At 43.5% G+C, this 27565-nt stretch overlaps 1 protein-coding gene across 1 annotated transcript in view; it reads right to left on the bottom strand.

The window, feature by feature from the left end:
* The window catches only part of PCNX1 (pecanex 1), a 269570-nt gene that overhangs the window by 111986 nt on the left and 130019 nt on the right, over positions 1-27565 (bottom strand). The window contains 2 exon segments of the mRNA XM_030213968.1: positions 289-346; positions 897-990. Of these exon segments, the coding sequence (XP_030069828.1) occupies positions 289-346; positions 897-990 (152 nt within the window).

Raw genomic sequence — 27565 nt, 5'->3', positions numbered from 1 at the left:
TTTCAAGTATCTGGGAAATCTTAAGGCAAATCTCTGTAAAAGGTTCTCACATTCTGGAGGCTATTTTGTTATTTTTCTGAAAGTATTTTGCTATTCCATTTAATGAAAGATTGGGGATGTCAGCTGAATGAGATTCAAGGGCAATATGATGCAGTGTTTCAATTTCTACCTAGACAATTGGAAGAGTTTCTGATATTTTCAAAAAGCATTAAGAATTATGTACTAATAGTCTGAAAATGTATAAGTGAAGTATGTCCATATGGCTCAAATGTTAAATATCACACTTACTAGATCATGGGGATAAAATCGAACTGAGGTAGAACTTGATACATGAGAATCTGTGTCACTGTAATTTAAAAAAAAAAAAGTGCAATTGAGGTTCTAGGAAACATATTTTCATTTAACAGTTTATTCACACCATGACCAGGGGCAAAGTATTTTTCCCTAAAAATGCTAGCAAAATTTAGCTATAGTTCCTAATTTCCCCTCTTTCCTCATTTTTGATGTGGGTATAGTTTCGTTATATAGCCCATAAGCAGCATTATTCAATAGCTTACAGTTGAGAGTATGGGTCCTTAAAAAATACTGCATCCACAGCAGCACCCATCTACAAGAGAATTTATTACATACAGCACAGGTTGAAGAAAAAGGTCCATGTTACTGCTGGCAAACATTTCAGATGTCTGATGAAATAAGGATTAGATAAATCAATCTTCCTATCCAACAGTGGTATAAATTTGAAATTAAACAACATTATTCAGCAGGTTGTGTTACAGAATAAGGGAATCCTGTGCTTTAACAAGGACTTTGAGAAATACTGCAACTTATTTCAACTATTAACCACTAACAGTCCATTACAAAAGACAAACTTGGCTAAGAAACCAGTTTATACATACCAGAGGTTATTAGATGTTCTTCTTGCTGCTGGTTCAAAGTTCACCAGTGACATGTCACATCCACCTGATTCATACAGGGTTGGAGTAAACTTGCCTAGCAAATGAAAAGTTAAAAATGGGGTAAACATTCAAAACTGCTTTGAATTTTTCTATAGTTAGTTCTAATAATCTTACTTATCCTGGAGAAAAAACAAAGTTCTAGTAAGCTCTGATACATTTTTAAAGTGTTGCAGTACATCAGCTTTTGGGACCATGCAGTTCCCCTTCTTAAATGGGCAGTCTCAAAATCTTATGTACTATAGTATTTTTGTACATCCCTTAAAAAGCATCAAAACATATTAAGACTGAACTTAAGGTACAACCGTCCATCTTTCTTCACTCCTCCCCTCCTTTTTTCTTTAAATAAAGATCATTTTTTTCTTCACTTGTACTATAGTGCCTACAACAGTGAAGGACTACTAGATCCAATAACAGCAGCCCTATAGTGAAACGAGCCTTAAACAGGCTTTCCATAAAGCTCTGCTTACAATCAAAGCGGTTTACATATTATATACAAGTACTTATTTTGTACCTGGGGAAATGGAGGGTTAAGTGACTAGCCCAGAGTCACAAGGAGCAGCAGTGGGAATCAAACCCAGCTCCCCAGGATCAAAGTTCTTTGCACCAACCACTAGACTACTCCTTGAATGAAAGGAAGTATACTGTGTGGCGAGGTGGTGATGCAGACACAAACAAATCCCTGGAGGATAACCAAGTCATCAAGCTCATTTTCACTACCATTAACAAGATTTTATGTTAACATTCTAGATAAAAGTATAAAATGGTGCACTTTTAAGTAAGGTACATCACACTGCATAAAGCTTATACCGTAAAAGGGGTGTTGTAATTCCATGGGTGAGATATGGGGCATACACTTCATTATTCTAGACAGAAGGGAAAATTAGGTTCTTACCATGATAATTTTCTTTCCTTTAGTCATAACAGATGAAGCCATTAAGTATGGGTTGTGTCCATCAACCAGCAGGGGGAGATAGAGAGCACTCAACTTTTCACAGTGCCTCATGGCCAGCTAGCTCCACTGCCTCTTCAGTATTTGAAGCTTCCAAAGCAGTATGGCAAACCGCAATGGGAATAACATGAACTTTCCTCACAGCGAACGATGGCCCCTTAACAAGGGCATAAACAAAAAAAGGAGGGAATGAACTCATCCTCCTGGAGGGAATAAACTCGTCCTCCTCTTTGTATAAACGGAGGGAATACTTGCATCCTCCTGGAGGGAATACACTCATCCTCCCAAAACATGAACTGGAGGGAATGAATTCATCCTCCTATAACTGTAACAAGAATCCTGAAGACTGTTTTCAGACTCCCCAAGGAAGGAATATAACTTCAGGAAACAAGACCACCACCTAAAATCAGAATCACTGCAATACAGACAATCATACAGGGAGGGCTCATGGCTTCATCTGCTATGACTAAAGGAAAGAAAATGATCATGGTAAGAACCTAATTTTCCCTTCCTTGTCATCAAGCAGATGAAGCCATTGCGTATGGGATGTAACAAAGCAATCCCTAAATAGGGTGGGAACAAGCCACACCACGCGCTAGCACCTGTGCTCCAAAACGTGCATCCCTCCTGGCAGCCACATCCAGCCTGTAATGTCGGGCGAAAGAGAGCTTAGAAGCCCATGTTGCAGCACTGCAAATCTCGAAGAGATAGTGCTCCAGTTTCCACCCAGGAAGAGGAAATCGCTCTTGTGGAATGTACCTTAAAGGCTTCAGGCGGAGCCCGGCCAGACAACAGATATGCTGAAAAGATAGCTTCTTTGAGCCAACGGGCAATAGTGGCTTTAGACGCTGAAGACCCTCTGCGAGGACCTGCAAACAGCACAAAAAGATGATCAGAGGTCCTGAAAGAATTTGTAATTTGCAGATACTGCAACAGAGTCCTGCGCACATCCAAAAGGTGCAACTGCCCAAATGAATCTGGAAACTCCTCCTCAACAAAGGAGGGAAGAAAAACAGGCTGGTTTAGGTGAAACGCTGAAACCACCTTAGGCATGAAGGAAGGCACGGTCCAAACCGTGACCCCTGACTCTGAGAATTGCAGAAAAGGGTCTCTACAGGACAGCGCCTGGAGCTCTGACACCCATCTCGCCGAGGTAATGGCTACTAAAAAGACGGCCTTCAGTGTCAAATCTTTCTCTGAAGCATGCCGAAGCAGTTCAAAGGGAGCCCCCTGAAGGGCCTTCAATACTAACCCCAGGTTCCAAGCTGGACAAGGTGCCCGCACAGGAGGACGGAGCTGAAGCACCCCTCTAAACCTTGCCACATCTGGATGAGCAGCTAAGGACACGCCTTCAACCTTGCCACGCAGGGAGGCCAATGCTGCCACTTGCACCCGCAGGGAATTATAGGCCAAGCCTTTGTGCACACCATCCTGCAAAATGTCCAGAATCAGCGAGACGGGAGCCCGCAACGGAGAAAGTGCTCTTGAAACACACCAGACTTCAAACTGGCGCCAAATCCTGGCATAAGTCACGGAAGTGGAGCACTTACGGGCCCTGCAGGAGAGTGGAAATTACCTTATTTGAGTAGCCTTTATCTCTCAATTGCACCCTCTCAATCACGCCATAAGACCAAAGCGGCAGGCGTCCTCCATGGCCACCGGACCCTGTGACAACAGGTGTGGAACCAGAGGTAACGGAAAGGGAGCCTCCAACAGCATCTGTCGGAGGTCCGCATACCAAGGTCTCCTGGGCCAATCCGGAGCGATGAGCACCACTTCTCCTGGATGCAGCCGAATCCGCAGGAGCACACGCCCTATCAAGGGCCACGGAGGGAAGACATACAGCAAGCCCAGGGGCCAGGGTTGAGCCAAGGCATCCAACCCGGCGGAGCGAGGATCCCTCCTGCCTGCTGAAGAAGCACGGGACTTTGGCATTGGAACTGGTTGCCATAAGATCCATCACTGGCTTGCCCCATTTGGCACATATCTGCAGAAATACATCATCTGCTAGTTCCCACTCCGCTGGTTCGATCTGATGCCTGCTTAGATAGTCGGCTTGCACACTGCTCTGACCTGCAATGTGAGCTGCTGACAGGGACTGTAGATGCAGCTCGGCCCAGTGGCAAATTTGTTCGGCCTGCGCGGCTAGAGCTCTGCACTGAGTGCCGCCTTGTCGATTTATGTAGGCCACTGCTGTCGTGTTGTCCGACATCACTCGGACAGCCAATCCTTCCAGGGTCACTTGAAAGGCCAGAAGAGCCAGAAACACCGCTTTCAACTCTAGGCGGTTGATAGACCACTCCGACCCGTCGGGGGTCCACAGACCCTGGGTATGCTTCCCCTGGCAATGCGCGCCCCAGCCCTTCAGGCTGGCATCTGTCACCACTAGGCACCAATCGGGGAGCGCCAGCGGCATTCCCCGCCGCAACATGCTGTCCGAGAGCCACCACTCCATACTGAGGTGGGCCGCAGGGAGTCTGCACTGATAATCCTGAGATACTGGAGACCATCGTTGAAGTAGGGAATACTGTAGCGGTCTCAGGTGCGCTCTCGCCCAGGGCACCACTTCCAAGGTGGCCGTCATCGATCCCAACAGCTGGACAATGTCCCAAGCTCGTGGGCGGGGCATCCTCAGGAGCAGACGGACCTGATTCTGAAGCTTGCACCGCCTTTGCTCGGGAAGAAACACATAGCCCGAGGCTGTGTCGTACCTGGCCCCCAAATATTCTAGAGATTGAGAGGGGGTCAGGTAACTTTTGGCCATATTGATGACCCAGCCCAGAGATTGAAGGACTGAAACCATTCTGGCTGTAGCTAGATGACTCTTTTTCTGAGTCTGCTCTGATGAGCCAGTCGTCTAGGTACAGGTGAACCCGGATACCCTCTCGCCTGAGAAAGGCAGCTACTACCACCATTACCTTGGAGAAGGTTCGGGGAGCTGTGGCGAGGCCAAAAGACAAGGCCCGAAACTAGAAATGTTTTCCCAACACCGCAAACCGCAGAAACATCTGGTGCGGGGGCCAAATTGGTATGTGCAAGTAAGCTTCTTTCAGGTCCAGAGACGTGAGAAACTCTCCTGGCTGTACCGCCGCAATGAAGGAGCACAGGGTTTCCATGTGAAAATGCCGCACTCTTAAGGACTTGTTTAGCTCTTTTACGTCCAGGATCGGGCGAAAAGACCCGCCTTTTCGTGGCACCACAAAGTAAATGGAGTAGCAGCCTAGACCTTGTTCGGCGGGAGGCACCAGGGTCACAGCTCCTATCTGGCACAGACTATGCAAAGTCTCCTCTACCGCCGCCCGTTTGGCGGCAGAACAGCATCGGAACTCCACAAACACGTCTCTCACCGGGGCATCGAATTCTAATCGGTATCCGTCTCTGATCTGGTCCAAGACCCACTGAACTGCGGAGATTTTGCCCCACTCCTTGAAAAAGAGGGAAAGTCTTCCTCCGATAACAGGAAATGAGGAGGGGGCCGGCGCACCATCATTGAGAGGGTCGCCCTGAACTCCAGGCCTTGAACCGGCAGCTGCGGAACGTTTGTCCGAGCGAAAGGAGTTTCTCTGCTGAAAGCGGGCATGCGAAGTGAACCCAGCAGCACGCCCCGGGCGGTACCTTCTAGCTTCATGGAAGCAAGGTCTGTAAGAGGAGCGGACCGCCTGACCCTTAGAGGAAGGCTTCAGCCTATCTTCGGGCAAGCGCTGAGGTTTGGAATCCCCCAGGCCTTTAACAATGTTTTCCAGCTCCTCACCAAACAGAAGGCCTTGAAAGGGCAACTTCACCAACCTTTGCTTAGAGGCCATGTCCGCCACCCAATGTCGTAGCCAAAGAGTGCGGCGAGCCACCACTGCTACAGCCATTTGTTTAGCCGAAGCTCTGACCATATCATAAAGGGCGTCAGCTAAAAAGGACAAGGCCGACTCCATCAGCGGAGCCACTTCAGATAAGGTCTCCGCTCCATCACCGGGCTGTTCCACTGCCTGCTGTAACCAAGCCAGGCAGGCTCTAGCAGCATAACAACTGCATGCAGACGCCCGAACAGTGAGACCTGCCAAATCAAAGAACCGCTTCAGAGCTGAATCAAGCCTGCGGTCTTGAATATCCTTCAGGGCAACACCTCCTTCAACAGGGAGGGTAGTTCTCTTTGTCACAGCCGTGACCAGGGCATCCACTTTAGGCATTGCAAAGCGAGCCAAATGTTCCTCACTCAGAGGGTATAATTGCCCCATAGCCCTGGTAACCTTCAAAGGTCCCTCGGGGTCAGCCCATTGAGCCGAAATAAGCTCTTGGATGGAGTCATGCAAAGAAAAGGCTCGAGCAGGCTTTCTGGTACTAGCCATCCTTGGATTAACAGAGGAGGCTGTGCCACTCAATGGATCTTCAATCGAGAGGGCTTGTAAGGCATCTGAAATAAGCGCTGGCAGCTCCTCGCGGGGGAAAATCCTCACCGCAGACGGATCATCAAGCTCCTGTGGCAATTCTGCACCCGACTCTGGCTCCTCAGCCCAAGAAGTTCTGCCAGACCCCTAAGAATCCTCATAGCCCGACCACGGGGGGGGAAAGGGGGGTGCGCCACACTCAGAAGGGGAATTAGCCCTTCTGCGTTTATCAGGATAAGAAACAGGCAAAGCCAACTCCAAAAGGTCAGGATCCACCGGGGTGGCAGGCAGAGGGTCCGAAGATCCCTGTGGAAGAGCTCTTTTAAGCATGTGCGCCTATGCAGCATTAAAACAAAACCAGGGGAGAAAACCACTCCCTGACTGCCTGGATCCTGCCCAGGGCTATCAGCTCTATTATTAGCCTCACCCAAAGGAACCTCCCCCCCCCCCCCCGGATTCAGGGCTGTCGCAACGGAGGCCGCGCCATGTGGAAAATCCAAAATGGCGCCCGCTGCCAGCTCAGAGCGCAAAAGATCGCAGCTCGCCATTCTTGGGCCAGCTCTACCGTCTGTACAGCATGAATTACAGAGCCCCGCTGCTGATTTGCGCTTGCCGCATTTAGAACAGCGCTTTACATTCTCCGCAGCCATCGCCGAAAACGGCGGTAAAATTAAAAAATGGCGGTTCACGCCAAAAACGTCCCGATCGCGGGCCCACCCCAGAGGAGTCAGAAAACACTCTTACCTCACTAGACCGAGTAACACAGCTCCGGTCCTGCAGAAGAATCTCAAGAAAAAAACCTCTTTTCCAAGATCACTGCGCTAAAGCGCGACACAACTTTATTTATTTTTAACGCTGTGAGGAAAGCAGAGGCAAAAGAGATAAATAAAAACACTCCAAAGGCTCAGATAAGTGGGAAAGGCAGGGAAAAGCGAACCAATGTGCCTGCATCCACTGAGTGGGAAAGGACAGGAAAAAGCAAGCTAATACAGTATGTCCACATCCACGGAGGCATGGGTAAGGCAGGGAAAGGGCTGACCTATGTGCCTTCAAAGTGAAGCTGCTATAGCCTCTAACACCCCGGCTAACAACTGGCAAGCCAGGAGCCACCCCCAGGCAGATTTTTGATGGAGCTCGAAGAAGCTGCAGCCACCCTGCTTGGGGAGATAGAGAATACTGAAGAGGCAGTGGAGCTGGCTGGCCATGAGGCACTGTGAAAAGTTGAGTCCTCTCTATCTCCCCCTGCTGGTTGATGGACACAACCCATACGTAATGGCTTCATCTGCTTGATGACAAGGAATGAGCCCTTGAAGTTAACAGAAGGCTCTACTGTTTTTAAGGACACTCCAACCCTATGGGTATACTATAATAGACCTGGTTTTAAGGAAAAATTCTAAAATGGTTTATTAAAAATGTGGAATCTAAAGTCCACTACACATTCTCCACCCAGACTAGATTAAAATTCACATTTTCGTTTGGCAACAAAGCTAACAAAATACATATAGTAGTGTTAGATGTAACCAGGAGAACTCGAGAGCTCACCCTGCGTCTACAAACATAACTAGATTCTTACATTCAAAAGAACCTTTTTGTAGTAAAGATCCCAGAAAAGTCCACTAAGAAGCCAGCATGAATTCTGCCAACTGTTTTCCAACAAAGTTTAATTACCTGAACCCATATAAAAGTAGCAAACCAATATTAAAGACTGCAACTATGGCAGAATGATACCTACATAAATTAGTAATGCTTCCAGTCACTCACACCTCACTTCAAATTTACTCCATTAAAATTGTTTAAGGCTCTACAGACACTTTACTTTTCTCAACCAATAAAAAAAGTATTACTTCCTAAATTTATAGTAGCACTGACACAAAATACACCACGAATGGCAAACCACAAAAGTAAAACTTATTGGGCCTCCTCTAAATCTTATGAAATGACATTTAATCTCTTTGTTGCCAAGGATTCATGCTGGAAAAACTAACATGTTGATCATTTCAGCTGATTCATCTTCCCATACTTGGCAAATCCCCTCCATGGTGGGTTGCTATATCTCCTAGATTCAAATTTTCCCCTAAACCTTTAACATAGAACTGAACTAATTGAAAGTTTCAAGTTCAAACTCAAATATACAAATGCAAATTTGACAGGATCATTGTCCCACACACAACCTTTCTGCTGGAACTAATTCAACACAGTGTAGTACTCCGACAACTAAAGTCCTTCAGCACAGTATATTAACAACATGTTACTGGGCAGACATTACTTTTAAATAGTCTCCAACACAGCTCTCTCTGCGCTAACAATCCTCTCAGCTATTCTAATGAAAACATCTAAACGACCGGACAAAGAGTGAGCAATGGAGAAAATGGCTCAGTGCTGTTGAAATTTTTACAGAGAGGATGTATTAGCTTATTTGGTTTCTTTAAAAACAAATTTACTACTAAGAAGGACTCACTTGATACTGCACTACATTTTTCTCTAGAAATCCTATGCTTAAGAAGCTGCTTCCATTTTGAGCATTGTATTACAATTTCAAGCAAATTTCTACACTTGAAATACTAAACCATAAGAAATTCTGGGCAGACAGAATCAGGTATGGACTACAGACAGCCTAAAAGCTATTTAGTCAATACCTGTGGTCGCAAAACAGTTTAAAGCAGTAATAGGCAAATTCTTCAAAAATATCAACTTGTCTCTTTTTTTGTTTCAGCTCCTGTCTTCTTGATTCAATGTGCAAGTTAGTGCTTCCTAAACTTTTATCCAATATGAACTCATTTTTATACTTGAAAACAAAAACAGAAGACCCCTACTTCATTCCCTCTCATATCCATTTTTCCTGCTGCCACTATCCAACGCATGAAAGCAGCACCAGTTAGCACGGGACTTGGGTGTGTCAGTGTGCACAAAGAGCAGCCCCAAATACTTTGCATGGGTTTCCAGGCTAACAAGAAGCTCACACGGAAGGAAAGGTAGGACCTGCTGTCCCAATTAGATGTGTGTACCTGATTGGGACAGCTGAGAAGTGAGGCAGTTTGAAACGAGCAGTCCCCTAATTGATAGGTTTCACTCAAAGTAGTGAAGGCCCAGAGGGAAAGGAGAAGTCTTGTTTCTGTGACCCCCATGCACTGGTTATGTGCCCCCCTTTTGGTACCCTAACCCTGATGTTTGTGTTTGCTATTATACAAGTCAAATGGAAGGAGCAGTCAAAACACATTACACACTGAGGGATTCTTTTACTAAGGTGCACTAATGGATTTAGCACTCGCTAATAATTAGTGTGCTCTAAATTATAAGATGCCCATTATATTCCTGTGGGTGTCTTATTTAGCAAGTGCGCTAATCGTTAGTGCATGCTAAATCTGTTAGCACACCTTAGTAAAAAGGACCCCTAAATCACCTCAGAAATAAAAATTAAAATCACAATGAAGAAATAGGGATTGTATTTATATTATTTTTATTGCCAACCAGATTAACTTTTTAAATTGAGCATTAGGATAGTTTATATATCTGTACCTATACTAGCAATAGCATGCAAAATAGATTTTAAAAACGCACTAATATCAAAAAAGTGATTTTTTTTTTTCAGCACAGAGCGCAATACTGTAACAATCCAATTCAAAACAGCAATCCACATTAAATTTTCAGTTAGTATGCAGATTTTGTTTTTTTACATTATTCAAAAATGCAATACTAGCTTTAAAATTGGCTTATAGTGGACATTTTGTTGCTTTCAGCCACACTAAGAACAACTTAATTGGAAAGTTTCAACTGATGTGATTCCTGTTCATATATTCACAGGGAACAGTTTTAATGAAATGGTGGTTTAGAAAAACATAAAATGAAACCAAGCATGAAGATATATCAAATAATTAGGGTGTCATACAGTTTTAACCAAAGGGTGTCGCTGTTCTGCAGCAGAGCAAAAGACCCTCCCACAGGTCAAAGCAGCAAACACAGCGAAGGTGACACCAAAGATGAAGTAAAAACAAAATGCCCAACAGACTCAAGGAGTTCACATCAGAAGTTTTATTCAAAGTATGCAACCTCTCCCATTTTTAAACTTTATGCTTCGTTTCACCAGTGCCCCCCCCCCCCCCAATGCCACAATTTGGACTTAAGCCTTTAAATTTTCAGAGTTATTTTGCCCCCAGAGAGACCTTTTTGACCCTTGTGTATAAATTTCATTCTATTCACACATTAGGTTGTAAAGAATTAAGGCTGCATTTCAATTAAAATTTTCAATCACTATTAATTGCGTCATTAAAAGACCAATATCAGAAGCAAGCAGTGAAACACAACAAAAAACTAATACTGTCTTTATTAACCATAATAGCAGCTAAGAAATGCATTCAACATATGGAAAGTATACATCGTCTTACTGTTTTAGCCAACCACTAAGGCACACAAGTTTATCAGCGTTACTTGGCAAAAGTGCTGCATGTTTATTGACTGTTTCCTGACAATAAATACAAGCTCCGACAAGGGATAATTGTTGCTGGTGTTCCTAAGTATTAAATAGCCTGTCAAGAAGTGACTGGATGTGACACTTCATGTGTCTTCCACCACTGATGTGGACATCTCTTGATCTATCCGAGGTTCAGCAATGTAACAATAGCCTTGTTGCCAGATGTTGGTTGCAGTAATGGACCAGTCAAAATCTGATAAATACCTATATTAGCCAGTGGTTCCCAAAATTGATACCGGCGGCACCCCAGCCTATCAGGCTTTCTGGATATCCACAATGAATATTCATGAGAGAGATTTGCATGCAGTGGGAAATGTGATAAACGTGTGTATTGTAAACATGCAATTTGTGCTGACAAAGTATGGGTTAAGAACATTAATCATGAATTTTATTTAAAATCAAAAACTGATTGCAATACACAGAATGTGTATGGGATACGCTGCCCATGTCAGCTATGGTATATAGGTGAGACTACACGCAAAATTAAAATGCGCATAGCACAACATTTAAGCAATATTAGATTGCAAAAAGCTGACACTCCCCTAGTTAATCACTGCATGCAATATCGACATTCAGTTCAAGATTTGCAGTTTGTAGTGTTTGTCCATGTCCTGAAGGGTAGAGGCTGTGTTGAAAAACATTTGATCCGAAAGGAACGTTTGATATTTAATTGGAACACAGTTGAACACAATGGACTAAATAAAGAGGTTGACTGGCCTTTATTGATGACGGTATAAAGGGAAATAGGTTCTCTAACAGCCCGTATGACACAGGATATGATGTTTGCACATCGGGAGCTATTGCTTACTATGGTGTGCCCAACAGAGATGCGAGGTTGTATAAGGTATTGTCATTATTTTTGAATTTATATTGTATGTTTTGAATGAATGAGCAGTTGAGTAACTATATACAATGTTTGATATATAAGGTCTCCTGATGAAGTAATAAGGAAACACGGCCAATGTTGGGACCAGAGATATTTTGGAGACTCGTCTGTTGGAATGGGTCCTGTGGTCTCGAACTATTAACTTTGATTGCAGTTGAAAGCTGGCAAAAAGAGTAGGCAGCAGTAAAAAGAATACATTGCTTGCTGACCCCTTAGACTGGTGGGGGGGGGGGGGGGGAATTACAGATGTAGAGTATGGAGGAAAGGCATGAAAATCTGATAACTGCTCTAGAAGGATAGTGCTGATTCTATTGTGAAAGGTTGGGAAGAGATAGTAAAGACCAATAAAAAAATAGATAAGTATGAAATGGAAAGAATGCTTCACTGCGTGATTGACTGATAGAAGCAATAAAGATGGTGCTAGTGTCTGACAGCAGGAAGGATTGATAGAAAAAACAAAAGGGGAGGAGAGCAAAAAAGTTGAACATACACAACAAAATGGCCAAAAATATATTTTTTAATTAATTTTTAAAAATAGCAAAAGGGGGAAACAATAACAAAAAAGAAATAGCTCCTGGCTCCTAAAAATGTTGTGTTGGTGCCTCTGTTTTCTAAATATTTTTCCACCCACAGAAATGGAATGTGAGCTTGAGCAAATGAATAATTTTCTAGATTTTAAATACACTATTTTTAGGGGTCCTTTTACTAAGTTGTGGTAAGTGCTAGTGCACACTTACTGCAGCATAAAAGGCTATACCAAGAGATGCACTCAGGCGGCCTGCAATAAGTTCCCAATCGGTACACGCCACCTGTGCGCTATAAAATATATTATAATTTTGCAAGGAGGGGGAGGAGAATGGACATTCCAATGCTAAGTTAGAGCATCAACATGGTCATGGGGTTAACTGATTACCAAATGAACCCTTACTGCCTAAGAAATAGGTGACAGTAAGTGCTCCTGTAGTAATTTATTTTTACTGTCCATGCACTAAATTAGCACATGACCATTTTACTGCTGTGATAAAAATGGCCTTAGCAAGTGGGAAAACCCATGTACGGTCATTCTCTACTGCAACTTAGAAAGAACTCCTTAATCTTTGCTTTCATTCCTCAAATTACTCATTGTTTTATATAAGTAAATATCACCACACTGGGACAGAACAAAGGTCCATTAATCCTAGTATCCTAATCCTAACAGTGGCCAATCCAAGTCACAGGTACATGGCAAGATCCAAAAGAGTAAAAGATTTATGCTGCTTATCGCTCAGGAATAATCAGCGGATTTTCCCCAAGTCCATCTTAAGAATGGTTTGTGGACTTTTCTTTTAGGAACTTTTCCAAACCTTTTATTAAAATCCTGCTAATTGCTTTTACCACATTCTCTGGCAAAGAATTCCAGTTTAATGACATGTTGAGTGAAGAAACATCTTCTCCAATTTGTTTTAAATTTACTACTTAAGAGATTCATTGCAAGCCACCTAGTCCTTGTATTTTTGGAAAGAGTAATCAAACAATTCACCTCTACCCATTCCACACCATTCAGTATTTTATAGACCTCTATCATATCTCCCCTCAGCTGACTTCTCCAAACTGAGTATCTCTAGCCTCTTCAGCTTTCCTCATAAGGGAGAGGGTCCCGTTCCCTTTTATCATTTTCACTGCCCTTCTCTGTAACTTTTGTAATTCCACTATATCTTTTTTGAAATGCAGTACTGCACACAATATTCAAGGTGTTGTTGCACCATGGAGCAATACAAAGATGCTATAATACTCTGGTGGAAGTGATGTCAAGATCCGATATGGCTGCTTAACCTCGAAGTGCTCCTTGGCCCATGATCTGGGAGGTATAGAACGGTGGCAGTCATGAATGGCAAGTGGTGTGCAGTAGATCTTAAGGACTTTGCTTACCAAGGAAGTGGAGTGGCAGGCAAAGAATCAGGAGATATGACAGCAGCTGGCCACATGTGTATTGGCACAGAGAGCGGTGGAATGCCCCTATGCAATTTGGAATGACAGAAGCAGGACCAGAGTCGAGACAGCATGCTAAAGGGCTGGTTCCTAGAGCTGACACAAGACCTTAAGGAGGTAAAGTGATAATATAAAGAAATTTGGGGAGTTCAATGCAGATGTAGGAGACATTGGCAGAAAGGTAAAGGTGGAATCTCATGTGGAGGAGCAGTGTGAAATGTTGTCTAACCATGAACAGTGGGTGACAGCACTAGAGCAGTGAAATATGGAGCTGGAGGATCTGATTGATGATTTAGAAAATAGGTCCCGGACACAAAATCCACGGTTCCGGGGAATCCCTGAGACTGCAGATTTGTTGAACTGTGCTGAAATAGTTAAAAAAAAAAAAAAAAAAAAAAAAAACTCTCTCACTATTCTTCAAGCAGCAGGGGAACAATCATAGGGTTATGGATATCAAGACTGAGTGGGCACATAGAGCTTTAGACAAAGTGCTAATAAGCCACATATCATCATTGCCCAATTTCACGACTTTAATGTGAAGGAGCACATTGCGATGAAAGTTAGATCCCCTAGAACCATGACATAGGAAACCTATCCTGTGGAGGTTTATGCAGACTTAGCACATTCACTGTGTGAAAGCGGAGGGGCCTGAGAGATGTGCTACAACAGTTACGTGAGGAGAACATTTGCTCCAGTTGGACATATCCTTTTTGACTCTTTTTCAGTGTAGCAGGGAAATCCTATCGCATCTTTATCAGGGAGGAGGTGTTTTAAGATATTCTGAACTACAAGCTTAGGGATAGGTTATCGGGAGCAGGAAACCTCGCTGCTGAGAGAGGCACCACAGTGATAGAATGACAACATGAGGATGATGTTTGTGCCACCAGCAAAAGGCATTTTTACCTACTAAGAACATCGAGACTTGAATGGAGTTGTATGGACAAGGGGATTAATCTTGATTTTTCAATGCAGTTTAGTGAACGGACAGGGAGGAAAGTTATCAAGCTGTGGTTTGTCTGTGTGCTTCCCAGAGAGGTGGTGTGGATAATAAGGGAGGGGTCTGGGGAGGTAAGGAGAAAGGTTTTGGTGGTGGGGGGATAATGAAATAATTGTGTCTTTTGGGTAGAGTTTAATAAGGAGAGGAATAATGAGCGGGAACTAGTGTGTAGGTCGCTTAGGGGTGGAAGTACTGTTTGGATCAGGTAGTCATAGCTTCTAGGAGAAGCGCCTACCTAGGTAGAAGGGACAGGCTTCTTTCTGCATATGTAGGGAATCCAACAGTGATAGATTACGAGCCAGTTCAACAGCACGTTTATATTTGCCAGTCTGGTAATATAATGCTCATCAGACGACGTAGTACAAGAGCCTGATAATGTTGTTTGAAATTGGCTATTATGCCCTGATCCATAGGTTGGATCCGAGAGGTAGTGTTTGGTGGCAGGAAGACCACCTTGACATTAAGACATCATCACTGTGTGCAGCACAATTATCACAAAGCAGCAAAATCTCACGCTTTTGTGCCCGCATTCTAGTGTCTAACTTCTTTAGCCACTGCTTCCAAATTTCCCCAGTCATCCACGAATTTGCATTAGCCTCGTATGACACAGGAAGTCGCTTAACTTTCTTGAAGCAACGGGGCTGTTTGCTCTTTCCAATGACGAGGGGTTCCAACTTCTCTCTCCCATCCATATTGCAGCAAAGGAGGATTGTCAGTCGATCATTCGACGTTTTACCTCCAGTATTTTCGGCATGTTTGAATGCAAGTGTTATATCAGCTTTTCCCGCCCGTTTTTGTTTCCGTTGTGGATTTGTATTGTTTTGCCAGTCTTCCAGAAGCTGGTCTTTCTGCTTCAAGACACGTAAAATGTGACTGGGATTGACACCATATTCTTTAGCAATAGATGCTTTACTTTGTTTGTTTTCTAATTTTTTAAGAACTTCTATTCGTTCAGCCAGTGTTAAAGTCTTACAGTTCCACCAGGACGACGAACCCGGTGTACGCTCTAACAACATTCTTTCGCTTATTCTGCCTATGGAAAAGAGGCAGTAAATTTGAAACCTCGTTGGTTGTCACGCGCCAATTGGCTTCCATATTCCATGCGCGCTTATGCGGAGTCTTTCCTGCAGAGGAGCAGTCGAACCATGCATAAGCGCGAATCTTGCACTTATCAGTGGTGCGCTAAACCGAAGTTTGTCCCCATAGAAATTGATGGTGCCAAAAACGGGACCAAAGTACGGCATGCAGTTAAACAGAGCATACGCTTATCCGACGTGCATTTAAATGGAATGCACTGTATTTCTCTCACTTTTTTATTTGCATATTTAGCCCTTATTTGGTTGCCTGGCCCTTAAGGATATGGTAAGGTATCTGTTGACCTTACCACTGATAGTGATAATAGTTAGTGCAGCAGTATTTCATCCTGGCAACCTGGGTTCAATTCCCACTGCAGCCCCTTGTGACCTTGGGCAAGTCTCTTAATCCTCCATTGCCCAAGTAGAAAAACTCAGGATTGTGAGCCCTCTAGGAACAGAGAAAATACCTGCATATAATGTGTACAGCACAGTACGTGTAGTAGCGCTAAAGAAATAGTTAGTAGTAGTAGTATTTTATGTATTTATTCCTATTTTATACCTCCTGGATTAATGCTCCTGTCTTGGAAGGGGGGAGGGGAAGAGGGAAGGGGATTTGATAATCTGTGGATTTCTTGTGAATGTGTTCCATTGGCTTCATACTGTTGGGAGTTTTATTCCATTATTGTGTTACTCTTGTTATTGTACAGTATTGGAGTGTAATACCAATAAAACGTTATTGGAAAAAAATTATAATATTCTCATTTTTTCTCTATTCCTTTCCTAATAATTCTTAACATTCTATTTGCTTTCTTAGCCGCCACTGCACACTGAGCAGAGGGTTTCAATGTATCATCAACGATGACCTTAAATCCTTTGTCTGGGTGGTAACTCCTAATTGTGGTGTGGAACCTTACATCACAAAGCTATAGTTCGGGTCCCTTTCCCATACCTTCATTACTTTGCACTTGTTCACATTACTCCCCGGATTCTATATATGGCACTCAGATTTGTCTCCCAAATTTGGGCATGCTACTGAGATGTGCGAGCAACCTAACTGGCTGACTGTTAACCATCAATAATAGCGTGCAAACAACCAATTATAGACATTAATCGGCTCCAATTAGGATTTGCATGCACAACGTAAAAGGGGAGGCATGGCCATGGGTGGGGAATGGATGTTCTAATAAGTTGCATGCAGTGTTATAGAATAATGGGTCTCCTTACCCAACTTGGGCACCAGGATTTACATCACATTTCAGCAAGTAAAGTCTGGCACAGAGACTTGGGCACGGGAACTGGTGATTAAGTCCTATTCTATAAAGGACATGTACCCTTTATAGAATAGTCTTAGCGCCAAACTTTTCTGGTGCCCATTTTTGAGTGTTATTTATAAATTCTTCCCCCCCCCCCACCCCCACCCCCCTTAACATCATCTGCTATTTGGATGCCCAGTCTCATAAGGCCCTCTTGCAAATTTTCACAATCCTCATGTGATTTAACAATTTTGAATACAAGTCACCAACAAATTTGAACACCTAACTCGTTAAATCCCACTTCCAGATCATTTATAAATATGTTAAAAAGCAGTAGTCCCAGCACAAATGCCCAGGGAACCCTACTATTTAGCCTTCTCAATCAAGAATATTGACCATTTTTTCTATCTTTTAACCAATTCTTAATCCAAAATAAGTCACTGCTTCCTATTCCATGACTTTTTTTAAATTTCCTTAGGAGTCGTTCATGAGGTACTTTATTAAATGCTTCCTGAAAATCCAAATACACAATATTAACCAGCTCATCTTTATCCACTTGCTTATTAATCCCTTTGAATTTTAAAATGTATTAACTTTGGTATACCATGATATGAAAAACGTTGGAAATCAATTTTTTTTCTAAATTGAGTGCATTATACATCATTCAGTATACATAAAATATTAACCAGTAAATGGACTCCTACTACAGAAAGCTGAAGAACCCTGGCCAAATTAAATATATTATGAAAGATGCTATGCAAAAATCAGTTATTTTCTTTAAAAGGACAGTGATAGATTCTTATCAGATACTCAGAGTGCGTACTATTCCCCTCTGTGAGTGGTTTTCCCCCACTGCTTCTCTGCAAACCAACCCTGGCTCACATCACTACAACTATGGAAAGAAAATACATCATGGTGTCCTATGAACCACTGCATGTCGACAGCCGCCGACTCCTCAACCCTCAGATGGATTACCATGGTAACTGGAAATCTGTGTTGGAGGGCAGGGCATAGTGCTACTGGGCCTGTCAAGGGCTCACCCATCATGTTGAATTTTATTTCCCAAGATGCTACTGCTGTGGGCTGGAGCTGCTCTACACAAGTGGCAGGCTTGGATGGAGCACAGCAGCATGGCCACACCCAGGAACTATCAAACTTTGCCCAAAAAGCACTTGCTTACATTGCTTATGCCTAAATCCAGGTCTGGTTAATGCCAAAATCAGTCACCCTATAACTAAAAATCCAATAGCAACAATTTTAGGCCTGCATTTGTCTTGCAAATGTTTGGGGGTGGGGGGTGGGAGGAAGGCAACATGTCATTGAAATATAGGGAAAGCAGTTGCATTATTTGAAAAGCTATGAGCTTTTAAAAATCAGTCAGACATTCAAAGGCAAGGAATAATTTTAACACTGGAAGTAATACTTAAGTATTAATTTGATCATAAATGTTTAATCAAGCTACACAGTAAAGTGCAGTTCCAAATATTTCAGCACCTATTTTCCATTTTATGCTTTAACAGTTCAACACATAAAATATAGTAACTTTGACTGCTTAAACCATACTGTGAAACATATCAAAAGGGGCACAGAGTTCGACGATGTCTTCTTTAGATTTGAGGTTGCTTAAATACTCATCATATGCTATTTTCAGAACGCAAGATGAAATGGTTAAATAAAACCACTCACATTTATAAAAAGTACAAGTAATAAAGCTGAGCTCCTTTATCATGTAAAAGTAATAAAACCACAGACTTGAATACTGGAACAACTAGTTGGTGTGAAATACAAGCAGGAAAATCCAGATATCCCTTTCATTAGAAATAAAAGATATAGATATCATTTTAGAAGCCTCACACAACTTTTACATGAATAAATGCCCTAAACCTATATATAGCGATTTAGCAAGCCTTTTACACAAACAAAAGCCACAGCAGGCAGCCTGGCAGGGGGAGCGTTGTAACAGATCACAAAGGTATGCATGTATTTCTAATTTTACAATGGCAAAATACATGTATACATATATGGATGTAGCGAAGATACTTACCTGTAGCAGCTATTCTCTGAGGACAGCAAATTTTATATTCTTACAAGTGTGTGACGCAGACTCGCGTCGCCTGATCCAGGATTTATAAAGGTATAGATAGAACTTTGTGGATTTGAGACATGCGCGAGTGCCTTCCCGCCCACCACGAGAATGTGGTCTCCTCAATTTTATACTACAACCAAAATAAAGTAAAAATAACAAAGGAGGCAACTCCAAAGGGAGGTGAGAGGGATTTTGAGACTATAAAGCCTGCTCTACTCACAGAATACCTGCTACAGGTAAGCATCTCCGCTTCCTCCGAGAACAAGCACGCTTATAGATTCTCACAAGTGGGGCATCCCTAGCATCCAGGCTCACAAAAAACGGTCAATTGGGCCTCGCAACGGCAAGGAAATAACATAGGTTAACCTGAAACTATATATAACTGAGTGCAGCCTGGAACAAAATAAAATGGGCATAGGAGGGTGAAATTGGATTCTACACCCCAAACAGATTCTGCAACACTGTCTGCCCGAACCGACTATCGCTTCGGGTACCCTACTCAATGCAGTAATGAGATGTGTGGACTAAAGACCACATCGCCGTCTTGCAAATTTCTTCAATGGAGCCTGACTTTAAGTGAGCTACTCACGCAGCCATAGCACTGACATTGTTAGCCGTGACATGACCCTCTAGGGCCAGCCTACCTGGACATAAGTGAAAGAAATGCAATCTGCCAGCCAATTAGAGATTGTGCATGTCCCGATGGCAATTCCATTCGTGTTGGGATCAAAAGAAACAAAGCTGAGCAGGCTGTGGGGCCTGGTCCGCTCCAGATGGAACTCTGATACCAATCAGCAGAAACTTAGGGCGAGTGCGGAGGACTACTTTGTTGTGATGAAACTTAGTATAAGGTGCATCCACTACTAAGGCCTGAAGCTCACTGACTCTACGAGCTGAAGAAACAGCCACCAAGAAAATGACCTTACAGGTCACGTACTTCAGATAGCAGGAATTCAGTGGCTTGAAAGGAGCTTTCATCAGCTGGGTGAGAACAACGTTGAGATCCTATGACACTGGCGGAGGTTTGACAGGGAGTTCTGACAAAAGCAAACCTCTCATGAAGCAAACAACTAGAGGCTGTCCAGAGATGGGCTTACCTTCTATATGCTGATGAGCACTAACTGCACTAAGGTAAACCCTCACGGAGTTGGTCTTGAGGCTAGACTCTGATAGGAGTAGAAAGTATTCAAGCAGGGTCTGTGTAGGCCAAGCAAGGGGGTGTAGGGCCTTGCTCTCACACCAGATGGTAAACTTCCTCCATTTGAAAGAATAGCACCTCTTAGTGAAGTTTTTCGTGAAAGCCAGGAAAACCTGGGAGACACCCTCTGAAAGACCTAAGGAAGCAAATTCTAGGTTTTCAACATTCATGTTGAGAGAGCCAGAAACTGGAGGTTGCAATGAAGAAGAGGCCCCTCGTTCTGAGTGTCAGAAAACACTCCAATCTCCACGGCTCTTCGGAAGATAACTCCAGAAGAAGAAGGAACCATATCTGCCACGGCCAGTACAGCACGATCAGAATCATGGTTCCATGGTCTTGTGTTTCAACAAAGTTTTTCCCACTAGAGGTAGGGGAGGATACACATACAGAAGACCTGTCCCCCAATTGAGGAGGAAGGCATCCGACGGTAGTCTGTTATGGGCCTGAAGCCAGAACAGAACTGAGAGACCTTCTGGTTTATCTGAGTGGTAAAAAGATCCACCAAGAGGGTGCCCCATGCTTGGAAGATCTTGCGGGCTATGCCCATATTGAAAGACTATTCATGTGGTTGCATTATCCTGCTCAGCCTGTTGGCAAAGGTATTGTTTTTGCCGGCCAGATAAGTGGCTCAAAGGAACATGCTATGCTGGCAAGCCCAATGCCACATCCGGACGGCCTCCTGACACAGAAGCGTGACAAAAGAAGGGAATGAAAGGCTCTACGGAGGAGACTTTCTCCTTTCAGGTGGCGGGAAGGGTTCAGACGGAATTCCATAGGACTCATCAGAGGAAAAGTACCTTGGATCCTCCTCTGAAACCCATGAGTGCTCCTCTTCGGTGTCAGACAAAACTTCCTGATGGGAGTGTCGAGATCCGAACCTGCCTCATGCCCTCGAGAACAGCGTTGAGAAGTCTGTTCCCACTCAGCTCCAGCAAAGCTACCTCCACAGACGTCGAAGGAGTGCTGGCTTGGGTGGCTGTTGACGCCGGAGCCACATACTGCATTAGGAGTGCTGGCTTGGGTGGCAGTCGATGCAGGAGCCACATGTGGAATTGGTGTCAGAGGCTGCACAGCAGGCTGAGGGCCAAGCAGTAGGCAAGGTAGGTGCAAGCATCCCTGATGCCAAGGTAACCCGTTGCATGAGGCCATCCAGCAACTCAGGGAGCAAGACCCAGATGCGCTCATCGAGGGCAGACACCGGGAAAGGCTGAGGTGCCAGCTCACGCGCAGGTTGCAGAACTGCTGGTGTCGACGCAGGAGCTGAGTCTTACCTGCAGGGAGACCGGTGTAAGAGCACCTCCTGTATGGCGGGGGCGCAGTCCTCCCAGAGCAGATGCTTCTTGGGTGCCGAATGCTTAGACGCCCTGGAGCTTCTGGCACCATGCGTCGAGGGCGACCAATGATGATGCTTCTAGGCCTTCGCCCGAAGCGTGTCACTGAGGCTCGGTGCCGAGAACAATCGCCTCACGTTGGGTCCGATGATGGACGGTCCCAGGGGCCATGCACAGCACAAGGCCTGAAAGCCAGGAGACCCACATAATGCTTCACTGCTCCCGGTGTCTAAGGGTCTAGCGAAGCCACACTTACTCCCAGTGCAACGCTCAATGTCTATGATGACACCTCCAACCTTGATGCTGATGCAGACATTGAGGAACCAGACTTGGTTCCAAAAATCTTGTCTCGCTGAGCATCTATGGAAATCTGGGTCCTCTTCTTCATGCAAAGACACAGTTAGTGGGACTATGGCTGGGCCCAAGACACTGTAGACACCAAGAATGGGTTTCTTTCCCAGAGATTGTCCGATTGCACCGAGTAAAGCGCTTAAAGCCACTGAGAACCTTCATGGACACGGAAGGAACCAAACCACCCTCTCCTCACCGCGGTAGAAAAAGAACTGAGGAGACTGCGTTCTTGTGGCAGGCAGGAAGGCACCTGCGAATGCACGAGTGTCTCTTGCTCTCCACAAAGCTCTATTTATACTTTTATAAATCACGGACCATGTGACACAGGTCGGCATCAACCACTTGTGAGAATCTATAAGCCTGCTTGTCCTAGGAGAAATGTATTTACACCTTCTCTGAGGAAGGCTTTGTCAGGTAACTGCTTGTTTTCACATTGGGTTTGTACCAGTGATTGAGGGAGCAATTGTGTTTACCTCTGGTGTTTAACACCCCCATAAAATTCCCCAGGATGGCAGATCATGGACATCCAGTTTTGTAAAATCTCACATCTACAAGTGTTAAGTGCCGACACTAACCATGTAGGCTGCAAAATCAGTACTTATGTGGGTTAATGTTGACAGCCGCACAGGCAAAACTTCAAATGATGCTGCTCTTTTTATGAACGTGTGTGTGTGGTGGTGGTGGGTGTTAAATTTTAGAACTTTATACACCCATATGGAAAAGAAATTGATTACATAAAAAAAAAAAATTTACACATGCATTTCTGCACATCCCTCAACATAATACACAAAAAACTCTGCATAGAGCCTTCTGTAAAATACACAGGGAAGTGTGAATGTTCCAACTTGGATGTCTCATTTCTCACCTAGATTCTGCAAAACTGGGGTTTAAGATAGCAGATAAATACAGCAACGGTCATCTAGTCTACCAAAATTACTGCCGAATGCATGCCATAAATCCCAGTTGATATTAAGTTTCTTGTTGCTCTGTGGCTTCAACTCTCCGTATTTGCCCAATCCTCTGACTGATTACAATTCTGCCTCCTAGAATGTCAACATTATGTCAATCATTTCCTTCTGTAGGTTGCTTGACTCCACCAACCTCAATGTGAAGTAATAGTTTGCTATTATTCTTGTGTCTATTCCCTTGAAGCTTCATGTCATGGCCTCTTGTTTTACAGCATCCTCTACATTAGAAAATATTTTCTTCTTTAGCATTCTTCCATAACTCTAGAGTGCAATTAAAAACTTCATAGCAGATTTCAGAACTTGTGATAAGGCAAAAGTACTATTTCATCTTAGGGACCTATTTACTGAAGTGCAGTAAGATTTTGCAGTTATTAGGCATTAAAATTGCCAAAATTAATGTGCTGTAACCACAAAATGTCTGCATCAGCTGGGACATGCTCCCAGCAATTTCCATCCAATTTAATGTGCTCTTATTGCAGTGTAGTAACAATACAATTAACTTATCTCAGCTGCTTTCTGAATAAACAGTTAATACACAGTAACTATCTGTGTTAAATCAAGTACCATCCCTGCTCCTTCTCCATCCCATTCTACATTACCATGAGAGATAATATGGTGCCTTAGCAGTTAGTGTGTAGTTAACACCTAACATAGCTTACTGAACAGGTGACAATATATTAGAAGACAAGGCACGTGGAACTGTCACCTCGGAAATACTTCTTACATTGTACACTGGCATGTCTGGTAAGGTTTGCCTCTTTGCGGATGATACCAAGATCTGCAATATAGTAGACACCCCTGATGTGGATAACATGAGGAGAGACCTAACAAAGCCTGAAGAATGGTCCAGAATTTGGCAGCTAAGATTTAATGCTAAAAAATGCAGGGTCAAGCATTTGGGCTGCAAAAACACAAAAGCACCATAACAATATAGAGAAGGTGAAGTACTTCTATGCACAAAAGAGGAGCCAGACTTGAGTGTGACTGTATGTGATGATCATAAGGTGGCCAAATAGGTAGAAAAGGCGATGGCAAAAGCCAAAAGGATAATTGGGTGAATAGGAAGAGGAATGGCCAGCAGGAAAAAGGAGGTGATAATGCCTCTGTATAAGTCTCTGCTGAGATCTCATTTAGACTGCTGTGTACAATTCTGGAGACCAGACCTTCAAAAACATATAAACAAGATGGAATCTGTCCAGAAAGCAGCTACTAAAAAGGTCAGTGGTCTTCATCATAAAGCGAATAGGGATAAACTCCAGAATCTCAATATGTATACTCTGGAAGAAAGGGTGGAGAGGGAAAATATAATAGAGATCTTTAAATATCTCCATGGAATAAATGCATAGGAGGCGAGTCTTTTTCAATTAAAAGGAAGCTCTGGAATAAGGGGGCACAGGATGAAGGTGAAAGGGGACAGACACAGGAATAACCCTAAGGAAATGGTGATGAATGCATGGAATGAGGCCTTAGGAGATGCAGAGACAAAGACTGTATCTGAATTCAAGAAAGCTTGGTGTAAGTACATACCATCTCTGAAGGAGAAAGCATAGTAGATTGTATGGATGGGCAGACTGGATAGGCCACATGGTCTTTATCTGCCTTCATTTTTCTCTGTTTCTATATAACTAGCAGATGAAAGCAGAAAACATGACATTTCACTAATATCACCACTATATGAAGCAGAACTTGCCAGTATACTACTGATAAAGCTGTGTGTGAAACATCAAGAACAAAGAACAAGATTCAACCGCAAGAAAGGAAAAAGAAAAAAAAAAAGGAGGAATTCAAACCCAGGATAAGACTGAGCCTAAAATCCTATTACCACACTAAACTGTAGAAATAATCTGAAATGAATTACTCTTCCATGAAGGATCCTGTACTAATCTAGCAGCAATCAAGAAAATTTACAGGTAATGACAAATTCTAGCTCTCTTATCCTGTTTGACCAGTCCAGACTAATGGGATGTACCCAAATTACAGGACCCTAGGAAAAAGATACCCATGAGAACGACTAATCTAAGACAACACTGTCTCTGACATACACATCCAATTTATCAAGACTATCAAAAAGATGTGGCAAAGGCCACATCTTCACCCTATGAACATCCACTGGGACAACTACTCTGGTAGAGTGGAACCAAAAGTCCAGTGGGCCTGGATCTCCAAACCTACAACCTCCCTAATTCATCAGATTAAGGTGGCCTTGGACATTGCTTCACCCTCACATAATATTACTGGACAGCGCAAATATCTGTCCTGTCTTCACAAAAAAATCTATAGCTTACACATCCACCCCCCCCCCCCCTCAAAAAAAAAAAAAAAAAAAAAAACAGAGCACCTCAAGGAACTGATCTTCTGCCCCTACTGGATAAGGGCCATGAAACAGAAAACAAGCAGACAACCATACATAAGGACACTGAGTTTGCCGAAAGGAAAAGGTAGGTAGGAGCCTTGGGGAAGGGGGGGGCAGCTACTTAATCTGGGCAAAAATATGCAGACCAATTCCTAAGAGCAACCACAAGGCCACTGGCTCTCAAACTTGGGTCCACAGATCATAGTCTACATATCCCAGGAAGCCATGCCTACGCCTGCTCTATCAGCCAAACTGCAACATCTGCTGAAGGCAGAAAATACTGGCACATTCAGGGCTACACTACTCCCTATATAGGCGACTAGCCGTTGAGCCCTTCACGGGCTACTTTTGGAATGGGGGGGGGGTTCCGAGCCCCCCCTCCCGGAGTCGCCGCCGCCGCCCCTCCACCCAGCCCGAGCAGCACTGTAAACTTACATCAGCATGCAGCAGCAGGCACATCAGCAAAGCTGCCATCGGGGCAGGCTTCCTTCTCTGCCTGTGTCCCGCCCTCGTGTGACGTAACGTCGGCGAGGGCGGGACAAAGGCAGAGAAGGAAGCCCGACGGCAGCTTTGCTGATGTGCCTGCTGCTGCATGCTGATGTAAGTTCACAGTGCTCGGGCCAGATGGAGGGGCGGCAGCGACTCCAGGGGGAGGGGGAGCGGTTCCGACGTCTGCAGCATGCCAGTAGAGACTTCCCTCTCTGCCCGCCCCCATCATCACGTATTGAAGCGGCGACGGGGCAGAGAGGGAAGTCTCTACTGCGCATTTGCGAGTGAGTACGGTCACTCGCCGTTTATATGTTTGATGCCACTGGAATTATATGCTCTCTGTCTCCAACCCATGAATATGGATTAGTGCAGCAGGATAAGGAATGCTAATCCTTGAAACCTTCCTTTAATAGTTAAGTTTTCAAATGCGTCATGAACGCAAGTGTACTTGATTCAAGACTCAAAACATCAGTTGTGACTTCGAAAGTGCTGGTACAACACAACAGAAGTCCTGTTCTCTAAATTGAGTCAATTAACCCTTTAGGGGCTCATTTTCAAAGCACTTAGACTTACAAAGTTCCACAGGTTACTATAGAACATTGTAAGTCTAAGTGCTTTGAAAATATGCCTCTTAGTGTCCAATGTTCCCGTAATAAGCCATATGGGAACAGATCGATGGGAACATTGGACACTAAAGGGTTAAAACACAGCCCATGTATACCTTTGGATACATGAAAGGTACTAGATTAACATCCCTTGAAACAAAATCCTCCATGCATCCATAAACAGGTATAACATAGGAAATAGTAGTGCAACCTTCCCCATATTGTCCTGATAATGTGCCTCAGCCAGCTGTAGAGGATCAACCCACTATCTTTGAGACTGCTAACAATGATACCAATTAGCCTCAAACTATGATTGATTTTGTGACTTGGAACTGAACTAAGACTGTCAACTCATTTCACATACATGCCTTTTGACCCGAGTCAGACCGGAAGTGCCTCTGAGATAAAAGGCTCTATCACACTAACAAATTTGCTTGAGTAATCCAGTCCCCTAAGCTCCATGCCTTTAGGGACAATTTTCCTTGCAGGAAAAAGGGCAACTGACCAGTAGTGGTACAGGGCCAACTGACAAAATGAAGCTAGGGCCTAGATTACTAGCGCCAAATGAAGAATAAAATCATGCAGCAGTTAAATAAAAATAGTAAATAAAGGGGTGTTATGTTTCATTTTATTTCAGGAGAGAAATGAATGGTTTTTGGCACTATGACAAAACACTGTCACCTCCATAACCAAAAGAGCAGCGTGCTTGTTTACTATCACCAAAAAGGAGTTTACAATTGTCTCAATGGGCATTTGTCTCAGTGAACAACCAAGCAAAGGGTCTTCTACTGTATGTTACCATTATTTTGGAATAAGCTTCCTTTCAATCTTTGTATGAGGCATGATCTCTTGGCTTTCATAAGTTAAGTAACGCTTGGTTATTTGAGAATTATTTTATTTAGGGTTGTTTTGTGCTATTTTTATTGTATTTTATTTTTATATGTTTATGAAATGCTATTAACCACTCTGTAACTTCAGAGAGGCAGTATAGACCAATCTGAAAATCAGCCCCACCCCGGCACAACTACAAGAACCCAGTACAGGTACTGAATTAGGTAACCTCAGGAGACTTATATTAAAAGGAGTGTATTAATAAGAAAATCATAAAATGTTGCTGAAGGGAAAGAAAAAAATCAAGTGAAAAACACAACAGAAGTACCAACAGAAAGAGGTAATACTAATGTAGATTCTTCAATTGATTTTATTTTATTGTATAGAGGACTGCTGCTTTAAATCAGACCAAACATTTCAA

This window comes from Microcaecilia unicolor, chromosome 9, assembly GCF_901765095.1.
Source record: "Microcaecilia unicolor chromosome 9, aMicUni1.1, whole genome shotgun sequence".
Lineage (NCBI taxonomy): Eukaryota > Metazoa > Chordata > Amphibia > Gymnophiona > Siphonopidae > Microcaecilia > Microcaecilia unicolor.
The sequence above is the reverse complement of the archived record's forward strand: the minus strand, read 5'-3'. Positions and strand labels throughout refer to the sequence as shown.